Source organism: Dipodomys merriami, unplaced genomic scaffold (assembly GCF_024711535.1).
Source record: "Dipodomys merriami isolate MVZ:Mamm:240054 unplaced genomic scaffold, mDipMer1.0.p SCAF_3, whole genome shotgun sequence".
Classification (NCBI taxonomy): domain Eukaryota; kingdom Metazoa; phylum Chordata; class Mammalia; order Rodentia; family Heteromyidae; genus Dipodomys; species Dipodomys merriami.
In genome coordinates this window covers 82998301-83010556 of record NW_027204492.1, presented here as the reverse complement: position 1 = coordinate 83010556, position 12256 = coordinate 82998301, and the positions used below count along the sequence as shown (strand labels likewise).

The window sequence follows — 12256 nt, the reverse complement described above, 5'->3', positions numbered from 1 at the left end:
CTAGGGCCTCTACCTTCTCAGCTCCTACTTAAACACTGTTCAGGCTGAGGAGATCATCTCTTTATCTTCCTGTAATCCCTATACCAACTGGGAAATTTCTGCTTGGGATTTTTTTGCTTTTGTGCAGAAACTAGGGACTTGAACACAGGCCTGGACGCTGTCCTTGAGCTTTTGTGCTCAAGGCTTGTGCTCTACCACTTAGCCACAGTTCCACTTCCAGCTTTTTTTTTTTTTGGTAGTTAATTGGAGACCAGTCTCTCAGATTTTCCTGCCCAGGAGTCACAGCTCCACTTCTGGCTTTTTTTTTTTTTTTTGGAGTAGTTCATTGGAGACAAGAGTCTCTTGGCATTTCCTGCCTAGGCTGGCTTTGAACTATGATCCACAGATCTCAAGTTCCTGAGTAGCTAGTATTATTACAAGTGAGCCTCTGGCATCAAGACTTGCTTGCTTTTTTAAAATTAATATTCTTTTGAAGAGTTTCACTATTGCTTCAATCCTTTGAGTACTTATAGTAGTATTCAGAATTGCTTACTTGTGTCCATTTTGGTAAGTTATAGTTTCTAGGAATAGGTCCCTTTTTGCCTATAGTCACTCATTGACATAAAGTTCCTTTTGTTTTTCTTCTGTAGTGTACATAATCTGTAACTATGTCTCCTTTTTCACTGCTAATACTGGTGATTTGTGCCTTCTCACTTTTTTTCTTGATCAATCTCACCAGAGGTTTGTCTATTTTATTAGTCTTTTCCAAGAACCAACTTTTAGCCTTGCTCCTCCTTTCTATTGTGTCTTTGTTTTCTATTTCTTTAATTTCTGCTCTTATCTTTTTTGACCTCCTTCCATCCACATTTTTTGGGTTTATTCTGTTGTTTTTCTTCTGATTTTTTTTTAGATTGGATATCAAACTCATTAATGTTCAATTTTCCTTGTTTGTTAGTTTGCTCATTTAAAGGAGACCCTCTCACTACTACTTTCCAACAAGTTCGGATATGTAGTGTTTTCATTTCTGTTCATTTCCAAGTACCTCATCAGTTCCATCCTAGTTACTTCTTTGATCCATGAACATAATGTTTTTTTAAATTTCCAAAATGTTAAAAGGATTTTAAATTTTCTATCTTTGTTATTGAAATATATCTTTATTTCAGTATTGTCAGATGATGTGGTCTGTATGATTAACTGAAATTTACTGAGACTTGTTTATGGCTTAATATGTGACTGATATTTTTTAATGTTTTCTATGTGCTTTTTAAGAATGTGTGTTCTCTAATTGTTGAATACAGTTATACATATGTCTGTTATCAAGTTTGTTAACTATGTATTTAAATTTTATTTATCTAAACTGATTCTTCTGGTCATGATCTACCAGTAATTGAAAGTTAACATTCAACAATTGATGGTCAAACTGTCAGTTTTTCCTTCTTGTTCTATCTCTTTTTTGCCTTACATATTTTGAGAGTATTTTGTTAAGAATATTAAAATTAAAAATTGTTATATATTCCTGGTAAATTATATTATGCCTTTCTTCCTGATAATGCTTTTTTCTTGAAGTCTATTTTATCTTGTATTAATGTAGCAACACAGGTTTTTCTTCTTGATATATAATTTTCTATCTTTTTACTTTTAAGCATTTTTATGCCTTTAAGCTTTAATATGTTTCTTGGAAAGAGCATATAGTTTGACCTTTAACAAGTCTATTTACCTCTTGTCTTTAAATTGCCAAGTTTACATTTACATTGTGATATATTTAGACCTGTTTCTACCATTACACTTTCTTCTTTCTGTTTTCTATAACCCACCTTTTGTGTGCTTTATTTGCTCCTTTTTCATCTGCTGTTTAAGATTTTTTTTCAGAGTTGGATTTTTTGTACTTTTTTATTGTAAAAATATTTGTACAGAGGGGTTACAGTTACATGAGCAAGGTAATGAGTACAAGGTTTATTTTCTTATTCTATGTTTTCTCCCTTCTGTTGGGATTTCTTTTGCAATTCTACCATATACACATATATTTGTTTATTTTTTAGAGGTTTAAAGTTAAACAATGTCTTAATCCCCTTGTGAAGAATATAGGAAGCTTAGAAATCTTCAACTTGGGTCATTCCTCTCATAACCACATACTTCTGTTTTCAAATGTTAGTTCTTTTTTATAACCTCACAATTACTGTCATCATCAATATCATCTTATATAGACTGTATGGATTTACATGCATATATTCTGGTATATCATCCTTCGGGGATTTTTTTTGCATTATTAAAACTGTTTATTCCTTTAGTACAGACATCTTAATGTTAAATTATGTTTTTGTTATATGTAAATGCCTATTTTTCCTTGTTCTTAAATGATAGTGTGTTAGATATTTTCCTTCAGTGCTTAAAATATATGATCCAATTTTCTTTGGGTTTTAAGAAGTCTCTTAAGAAATATGCTTTCAGCTGGGGGCCAGTGGCTCATGCCTGTGATCCTAGCTACTCAGGAGGCTGAGCTCTGAGGGTCTTGGCTTCAAGTCTACAATTAACCACCAAAAAGCCAGAAATGGAGCTATGGCTCAAATGGTAGAGTGCTAGCCTTGAGCAAAAAAGCTCAGGTACAGCATTCAGGCCATTAGTTCAAGCTCCAAGATCAGCACCAAAAAAAGCTTTCAAGGTGAGAGCTGCTTTCAAGTGGTAGAATGACAGTCTTGAGTGAAAAAGCCAAGCAAAAGAGCCAAGCCCCTTAGTTCAAGCCCCAGTACTGGCAAAGAAAGAATGCTTTTAGTCTAGTTACTGTTTTGTTTTTTGAATGAGTGTTTTGCTGTTTCATTCTATCATTTAGGCGTGTGTTTCTTTTTGGAAATGAGTTTCATGGCTCAGTAGTTTCATGTTTTTGCTAATTTCTGGACATTTTTCAACCATTATCTCTTATGTATTGCCTCTTATTTTTGTTGTTGTTGTTGGTTGTGGGGCTTGAACTCTGGGCCTGGGCACTGTCCCTCAGCTCTTCAGCTCAAGGCTAGCGCTCTACCACTTGAGCCACGGCACCACTTCCGGTTTTCTGAGTGGTTTATTGGAGATAAGAGTCTCACAGACTTTCCTCTCTGGGCTGGCTTTGAACCATGATCCTCAGATCTCAGCCTCCTGGGTAGCTAGGATTACAGGCAGGAGCCACCGGTGCCTGGCTTATTTTACTTTTGAATCCAGTTACTCGTGTTCTGGCTTCACCTTCCATATCAGTATCTCCCTTTGATGTTTTCTCTCGCTGTGTACTTCATTTTGGGCAATTTCTTCAGATATATCTTTGAGCCTATTGATTCTTCAGCTGTATCTACATGTGCTATTTAATCTTTCCATGGAGCTTTGTTATTTTTAAACTGTGTTTTCATTGAAACAAGCTCCATGTTTTATTTCCTAATCTGTCTCACTATCCCTAATAGTCTCATGTTCATCTTGGTTGTTGCTTCAATATATATTTTAGTACAATTTTTGTTCAACCAGTAGTTTGCATGAGTATGACATTGTAAATACTGTTCACATGTAAACACATGGTGCATTCTGATTGCTTATTTCCTTGTTGTATACCCTTTTGTTTTCCTAGGAGCTAGCAATGATTTGTTCTGTTTTATTTTCCCAAGTATTGTAATACCTATTGGTAATTATCTGAAATTCTTTTTAAAATTGGGATCAGATCATGTCACTTTGCTGTTTAACATTCTCCCATGGCTCCCTCAGAAGAAACACTAAAAGCCTTCCATTACTATCCCCATCACTCTCTTCTCTTACTGAATTGCTCTCAAGCATGCTAGGGAACCTCCCTCTTCTGGGCATCTCTACTTGCTATTTCACTGCCTAGAAAACCCTTCCTTTTTAAAATAATCTGATGACTTGCCCAAGTGTTTGTGTGTTCAAATGTCTCCTCCCTAGCGGTTTTGCTGGTCAATATATATATATATATATATATATATATATATATATATATATATATATATATATATATATATATAAAGCAGCCCCATTCTCTTTGATTTTGTATCTCTATATGTGTTACGTCTTTCTACATGGCACTGATCACAACCTGGTATTTATTTACTGACTTATTTATTTGTGGTTAGTGTTTGTCTCTCCCCAGTAGATTGTAAGCTTCACAAAGCAGGGACTTCTGTTTTGTTACTGTATTCCAGTGCCAAGAACAGTGCATAGTAGTGGTCAGGAAGCATTCAATAAATATTTGTGGAATAAAATGAGTGAATGAGTGACTTGATTAATTACTGTGAAGGACACACTCAGAAATGCCTGGAAAAGTAAGGTACAAATGAGGGCATTTAATGCTGTGTGTGGGAGCTTGGATGCCATTGTACAGAAGGGTGAAGGGTAAGGGCTGAGAAGAAGCAGTGAAGACAGTTTCTGTGTTTTGTGTGTGTGTGTTCAAGCTGGTAATAAGACTTGTGTGGACTCTGTCCCTTAGCTTTTCACTGAAGGTTAGTGTCCTACCACTTGCCACAGCTCCACTTTCAGTTTCTGTGTGGCTAACTGAAGAAAAAAGTCTCCTGGACTTTCCTGCCCTGACTAGAACTGTTCCTCAGATCTCAGCCTCAAGTAGCTAGTATTATAGGTATGAGTGACCAACATCTGGCATTTTTTTCCATTTGTAAGGGACCAACAGGTAGTGAGATTTTAGTCCTACCTTTACTCCTCAGCCCCTTAGAGACTAGCCTGGTTGCAGTGTTACCTGTGCACCTCTTTGGGTTATTTTTTTATCTAATGTGTGGTCTACTCCTTCCCTTTTGATAACCCACTAATTTCATGGTACGTTGTCAGTATTTACAGAGCCTTGTGGCATGCCACTAGAGACTACTACTACTACTACTGTTACTACTACTACTACTACCTACTTGAGAGGCTGAGATCTAAGAATCGTGCTTTGAAGTCAGCCCAGGAAAAAAAGTCTGTGAGACTCTTATCACTAATTAACCAGCAAAAAGCCAGAAGCAGAGTCATGCTTTAAGTGGTAGGGCACCAGCCTTGAGTGGAAAAGCCAAGTGAGACTATAGGTCCTTAGTTCAAGCCCTAGTACTGGCATGAAAAGGAAAGGAAGAGTGGATCTATTTTGTGCATGAACACCTGAACACAGAACACCAAGTGATATGTGCAAGCTGTGCTGCCCATGGGGATGTGTGTTAACTGTCATCTTGGTTCCACCTCCAAGGTCTGGAAGATGCATGTAAGCTGCGTGAACAGTGGGATCATGTTCCCACAGGCTGGATTGCCATTCCTCTCACCTACACCTGAGGTTTCATGGGGAGTTCACTGTAATGAGCTAAGGATACAACATTAACACTTGGTTATAGATGTGAATGTTACAGATGGCTCTACATAATATGCAGAAATGGTTGGCGTCAGAACGCCACTTAGGTTCAGAAATATACATAGCTTCCCACTGAGTAGTTGCTAATGACTTGGTTATCTGGTCAAGGATTTGGGGAGACCATGAATCATTAAGTGGTTTATGGATATCTCTCTTGGAACAGGCACACACTGTGATACTGTCCCACATAAACAGGCACCAAAAAGAATCTGTCATGGACAAGCATATCAATTAAAGATGTTCTGTGCATGCCAGTCAACTTCTATCTTGCCAGCCTTTGCCTTGCCCAACAGACTCCTGAACAAAATGACCATAATGACAGATATGGGCTCCACAGTTCTTCCACTAAGGCCAATCTGGCTATGTCACTGCTGAATTTGTTCAACCTTCCATGAGAAAAGAAGCTTCATATTCTTCTATGGATAGGTCTTTTTCCTTTTTGAGCCAGTACTGGAGCTTGAACTCAAGATTTCATTCAGCTTTTTCACTCATAGTTGACACTATCACTTCAGCCACACCTCTATCGCCAGCTTTTTTGCTGGTTAATCAGTGATAATAGTCTAGGATTTGTCTGCCTATACTGGCTCTGAGCTGAGATTCTCAGATTCTCTCCTGTGTAGCTAGGATTATAGGCATGAGCCACTGGTGCCTGGCTTTGTTTTTTTCTGAGACAGGGTACTGGCCTAGAACTTGCAGTCCTCCTGCCTCAGCCTCCTGAATGCACCACCATGCCTGGCTTTATTTATTAATGGCAGCTGATTAGAGAATACAAGATGGGCTGGGAAGGTGGCTCAGTGGTAGAGCGCTTGCCTTGCATGCATGAGGTCCTGGGTTCGATTCCTCAGCACCACATAAGCAAAAAGAAAAAAGCCAGAAGTGGCGCTGTGGCTCAGGTGGTAGAGCGCTAGCCTTGAGCTGAAGAGCTGAGGGACAGCGCCCAGGCCCAGAGTTCAGGCCCCACGACTGGACCCCCCAAAAAAGAGAATACAAGATGAGAAGAAGCCATTATACCTCCACATTTTTTTCTGGCAGAAAGAAGACTGGATAAACAGCTTAACTGCAAACATTTAAAACATGAAACAGGAAGGAAGGGACTAAAGTTAGAACCAACAGCTCCTGGCCAATTCCCAGGCCTTAAAAATCTAATCAAGAAACTTTCATTTGGTCAGCTGGATTTCAGACTTGTAATATATCAGCAACTCTTATGTCTCACCCCTCCCCCACCATTTTGAACTGGAATATCTTGTTATCCTATACTAGCTCCACCATTATGAGTGTTGGGCACAGATGATTTGCCTCTTAAATTTCACAAGTCTACACATTGAGAAAAATAGTACTTAAGGAGCCACATGTAAGGAACACATTAAAGGCTCTTCATACCCATTTGGACCTGATTTAGATGATTGATCTGAGCTATGTGTGCGTGTGCCTGCACACTGTACTGGGACTTGAACTCGGGGCCATACACTCTCATTCAGTGTTTTTGCATGATCATAGCTGACCTTCTGTCACTTCGGCCATACCTCCAGTCTGGCATTTTGCTTGTTAGAGATATAGTCTTGTGAACTTTTCTGTTGGCTGGCTTTGAACCTCTATCCTCTAGGCTTCAGCCTCTTTAGTCCCCAGGATTACAGGTGTGGGCCACTGATAGCCAGCTCTAGTGACTTCACTTCTAATGAACAGACTTGCGATAGAATGTCACTTCTGAGATTTGGTTATGAAGATTGTGACTTTTATCTCAAATCTGGGCACTGCCCCATTCTGTTTCTTGCTTATCTTACTTGCCCCCAATGAAGCAAGCTGCCATGTTGTGTGCTGCCCTATGAAAAGATCCACATGGCAAGGAACTAACACCTATCCAACAACTATCCAGCAGGAGGCCGTCCTGCCCACAACCACAAGAGGGAGCTCACAAGCAGATCCTTCCCCAATCAAGCTTTGCGATGACTGCAAACTCAGCTGTCACCTTGATTGCAGCCTGACTGTAGCTTGTAATAGAAATTCAGCTAAATTGTGCCCAGAAATCAAACACATTAAAGGGTGAGAAATATTAAAACCATGAAAATATTTTTTTGGGGAGGTCCGGTCGTGGGGCCTGAACTCTAGGCCTGAGCACAGTCCCTCAGCTCTTCAGCTCAGAGCTAGCGCTCTACCACTTGACCCACAGCACCACTTCTGGCTTTTTTCTTTTTGCTTATGTGATGCTGAGGAATCGAACCCAGGGCCTCATGCATGCAAGGCAAGTGCTCTACCACTGAGCCACCTTCCTAGCCCCCATGAAAATATTTTGTCACCATTTTGACGTAATTTGTGATGCAGCACTCCAGAATACAATCATGGAAGGTTTAGAGAACATGACCAAGTCAGTCTGGCTATAGTACTGCTGATATCCCAACCTACCAACAGTAAATATCAACAGCAAGTCCCCACTATAGTCCTAGTCAGACTATTCTGGCCCCCTTCTGACATGCAGAACAGGGCTTATATTCAGAGGTAGGAAATTTTCAGGCCTATCAAGCTGTCTGTACCTGACCTATTAACTGATGTATTTTGCATGATGAGTCTATTGAGGACTTGGCAAAGTATCTCATGTACAGCTTTGCAGACAGGAAGGTGTTCACAAAGGGCTACTTGCTTTTTCTGAAACCTAAGAGCCTCATACGCAAAGGCTCTCAATCCCTTTTCTCTGATCCATCACAATTTTGGGTCTTCTGCAAAGCATGGCCAGTGTTTATCCTTCAGGGCTACTGATCATTGTCCTGACACAGGTCCCACCCCATAAAGTGGCATCCTGTACCAATGAACTTTTTATGGGTTCACATGAAGTGGGGCTCTGACTAATCCTGTCTGCATTTTTCTGAGTAAACTATACAGGTTCCTTGCCTACAAGTGAAGACAGAGGACTCAAAGCCTGGATGTTGCCACCAGGAACTTCCAGTATATTGAGTTTGAGGATGGGAGGAGATAATTCATTCTATGTATCTACCACTAAGGCACAGCAGAAGCACTAAGAAAGTGGGATGTCAGTTTGCCTGAGGAAGTCTGGGGAGTCTTCAGTAATGTCTCTTCCTGTCCCCTGGTCACCAGCAAACTAAGAAGCCACCCTGACAAGTGTAGCTGTCTGCAAGGATGCAACAAGGTGGGCTCTCTAAAGTAGAAAATTATTTTGGGGTGAGAAGATACTTCCTCAACTTCATCTCCATGTCCCGCTCATTTGGGGCTCCCCTGAGACAATGACTCCCAGGGCAGTGTCTGGGAAAGAAGGCTGGAAAAATGCAAGAGATTGCATCAGATGAGTCTTGCACAACGATGGCTATAGCCTCCCCTGCAAATTTCATGAAATATATGTAGACTGTGAAGGAGGCATAAAGTGTGAGGACGAGATAGGAAGGTGCCAAAATGGGAATGCTTTTTGTAAAAACTGGGATGAACTCTCCATCAAGCTGAACATTTCTCTACACTGAGAGTTGCTGTGGGTTACAGGCAGTTATCTCTTCCATTCAGCTGGCTACCTTGTAGTAAAGTGGCAGGGGTGTTAAGATGGCCCCCTTTGTGCCCATGCCACTTCTTGTGTCACCTCCTTGTACCCTCTTATCATGGTCAGTTCCAGAAAGCTAGGCAAAAGGCTAGCTTTTCCCCCTTGTCTGGAACCTTGGGTCAAACTGAGCCCAGGACGAGGTTATTCACTGCATTTTGTCTTTCGGTCCAGTGCCTAGACTAAAAGACTGACGGGATAAGGCAAGCTTGAACCATGTTCCCACCACTCAACGCTGCCAAAATGTGACTGTTTGACCACTAGGTTTCTATTGAAAATCCTGGGAAGGGGGAGAGATGGAGCAAAATGAGACCTCTATATACATATGAGGAAGGAGCAAAATAACAGTGGCAATTGCTGGGTGCTGGTGGCTCATCCCTGTAATCCTAGCTATTCAGGAGGCTGAGATCTGAGGATTGAAGTTCAAAGCCAGCCCAGGCAGGAAAGTCCATGAGACTCATCTCCAATTAACCCCCAGAAACCCCAAAGTAGAACTATGGTCAAAGTGGTAGAGTTTTAGCTTTGAGCAAAAGAGCTCAGGACAGTACCCAGGCCCTGAGTTTAAGCCCCACAATCAACCAAAAAAAATTAACCTAAAAAAAGAAAGTGGCAATGTGCTGAGCTTCTGGTCTTTGCCCTTCAACACACCTGTGCAGCCCCTAGGAGAGGAGGGAAAGTCCTTGGGAGCCTCAATTGATGGAGAGGAGAGCTAGCTGCCTACCACAGCAAGCTCTCTAGGCTCTTGTCTCCTTATGTCCTGGACAGGACCAAGGATCCCTTTATAAATCTGGTAGAAACTGGTTAGTCTTCTTGCCTAAAAAGCACATGCATGCAAACACAAAAAGGTGATCAAATCTCTAGGGTCAGTGGCTGATGCAGTACAGCAGCCTCATCTTTTGAGGCTCAAAAGGGAGAAAATCTGACAGGTTTGAAACTACTATGGTAAGTGAAAGAAGCCAGACACAAAGGACCACATAGTGTATAATTTCATTTATATAAAACGTCCAGAATAGGTAAAGAGGGAAAATGGGAAGAACCTAAGGGATGTGAAGGTTTTTTTGGAGATGATAAAAATGTTCTCAATTTTTTTTGCAGTGATGTTTTTGCACAACTCTGTTAAATATACTAAAAGTCGCTGAATTGTACACTTCAAGAGAGGGAACTATATGGTATGTGAGTTTTATCTCAATAAAACAAGTGTTTAAAAAGAGAACTCCAGAATTACAAATAAGCACACATCTGCCCATTCATCCAGGGCAGAAAGAACCAGTGAGAAACATCAAGAGATAGGGCTTATATGGGTTAGTCAGAAAAGCATTCTAGAAAGAATGAGGTTATATATAATCTTGATCTTAAGAGTAATGAAGCAGTAGTGACACGATCAGTTCTACACTTTAGAAAACACTATCTGACTCATTCAACTACACATTTAACAAGATGAACGTTATGGCATGGGAATTATACCTTAATGAAGCCATGGGGGGGGGCTCCCTCTGAAAACAAGAGGATATAGACTGGAGGGCACAAAGTTTGGGGAAGCTATTGTGCAGGTCAGGTGAGTGGGGCCAAAGCCCACCTGTCTGGAGACAGGGAACTGGCTTGGGGAGGCATTGGATGTCTTGCCCAAGGTTAAGGAGAAGCTGGTACGATGGATTCAGTTTCAGAACCCCTTGGCCCCTGGCCTCAGCCTCAGTGCTCCTGCTAGCACTACAGCTGCTCCACTGACAGGTGAGGGAGGCTCCACTCTCCCTTTAGAAGAGAAATGCACTTCAGAAACAGGTTTCCAAAAAAATGTTGCTAAGGGTTTTATTTCTAACAAGAGGAAAATAATAAAATAAAATTAAAATAGGCTTCAGTGGAACCAAGTTTCTTTTTTGTTTTCCTTCTGAACAAATTAATTACACACCGACAATCTTCTTTTATTACAACATGAACCCAGGAGGAGGAAAGGATATGGGGAGGCAGGGAGGAAGGGTTGAGGCAGGTGTGAGGACAAGCACCAAAAGCCTTCTTCAGACCACAAGGAGCCCTGCTGAGCCCCCACCCCACCCCCAAACAAATTCATAGAAAATAAAAAAACTGAGCACAGCTATGTGAAGTTTCCTCCTCCTGGGTGGAAAAATCAGGGAAAAGGGAAAAAGGGGAGGGTGGAGGGAGGAGGGGCAAAAGGGAGGAGGCAAATGAGTGAGAGGGGGTGTAGAGGTTAGTGTAGCATGGCCTGGCCAGGGCTAGAACTGGGAAGAAGGGAGAGAGTTCCCCCAGTTTGCATATGCACTGGCCTTGTCTCTGGAATGGTGCTGGCCCAGCCCCAATGACCCCCCCCTTCCCACCTGCCTATCTGCCTCAGGTGTCTGGGAATGCTGGTTAGAGGTTACCAGGGATGGGGGTGGGACTCCAGGGGCCGGCCCCCAGGAGCTGAGGTCTGAACAATACCTTGGAGTCAGAATATAAAAGTCAAGGGACTCAGGGAAGAGGGGGAGCCTCCCCCCACCCACCCACCTCCAAGAAAGCAGGCTTGATGGTCAGAAAGAGGATCCTTGAGGCCAGGAGTGGGGGAAGGGTCTGTTAGGGTCTGTGCTAGGCTCAGCCACTGTCACAACTGTTGCTGAGGAGGCTGCTGTGGGCAGGACATATGCAGCCGGGAAGTCAGAGTAGAAAAGGGGGCTGTGGGGTCTACAGTGGCCCCTAGTGCTGGTTCCAAGCCATCCTGGTTCTCCTGGGTGTTGGAACTGCCAGTGGTGGGGAGGGGTACAGGAGGGGCCTCACCCCCAGTTTCCTCCTCCAGCTCGTCCTCCTCCTGGGCTTCCTCGGCCTCTGGCCCTGAGCTTCGTACCCTCTTTGGCTCTAGCTCCTCTCGGGCTGGGTCATCGGCCTCCCCACCCCGATCCACCTTCCGCCGCCGCCGCCTTTCCAGGGCCCGACCCCGAGCCCGACTCCCATGGCGTTCTGCCTTCTCCAGCTGTGATTATAGGTAGGCAGAAAGACAGGAATGTATAGGCTTGTATTAAGTCAGACCTGGGCATTGTGGGCCTGACCAGACCCTGCCCATGACTACATTCTTCCTCACCTCTAGAAGTGTATGGATCCGCTCCAGGTTTGGAGGCTGCCCAGCCTGCAGGAGCTGCCAGATGCTGTGGTTCTCATCCAGGGTCACCTCAAGCAGGTCTCCCTCCATCATAAGCTCCTCCAGAGGGGCTCGAGTTGCCTCCGGCAGTTCCAGCACAGGACCAGTCAGTTGTGGCAACAGCGAGGACAGCAGTTCCAAATCTGAGGATGGATGGTGGGGACAGGTATGGGTCAGAGGCAGCCATTTGGTCATCTCTCCTACAACCACTACAGAGCAGAGGACCACAGGGGGTCACTCTGGTGATCATGAGTCAATATCCTAC

General features: G+C 42.7%; 2 protein-coding genes across 7 annotated transcripts in view; one reads left to right on the top strand and one right to left on the bottom strand.

Annotated features, from left to right (window-relative positions):
* Kantr (KANTR integral membrane protein) lies at positions 1 to 3919 on the top strand. Its single transcript, XM_070040445.1, has one exon. It carries the CDS (start codon positions 648 to 650, stop codon positions 876 to 878), a length of 231 nt encoding a protein of 76 aa, XP_069896546.1. The 5' UTR covers positions 1 to 647; the 3' UTR covers positions 879 to 3919.
* A 7374-nt stretch (positions 3920 to 11293) lies between these two features.
* Kdm5c (lysine demethylase 5C) overlaps positions 11294 to 12256 on the bottom strand; it is a 49758-nt gene continuing 48795 nt past the window's right edge. For all 6 annotated transcript variants that reach the window (XM_070040439.1, XM_070040441.1, XM_070040442.1 and 3 more), the window contains 2 exons: positions 11935 to 12134; positions 11294 to 11826 (listed from right to left, as the gene is read on the bottom strand). In XM_070040439.1, the coding sequence (XP_069896540.1) occupies positions 11461 to 11826; positions 11935 to 12134 (566 nt within the window). In that variant the 3' untranslated portion in view covers positions 11294 to 11460. The remainder of the gene's footprint in view (positions 11827 to 11934; positions 12135 to 12256) is intronic.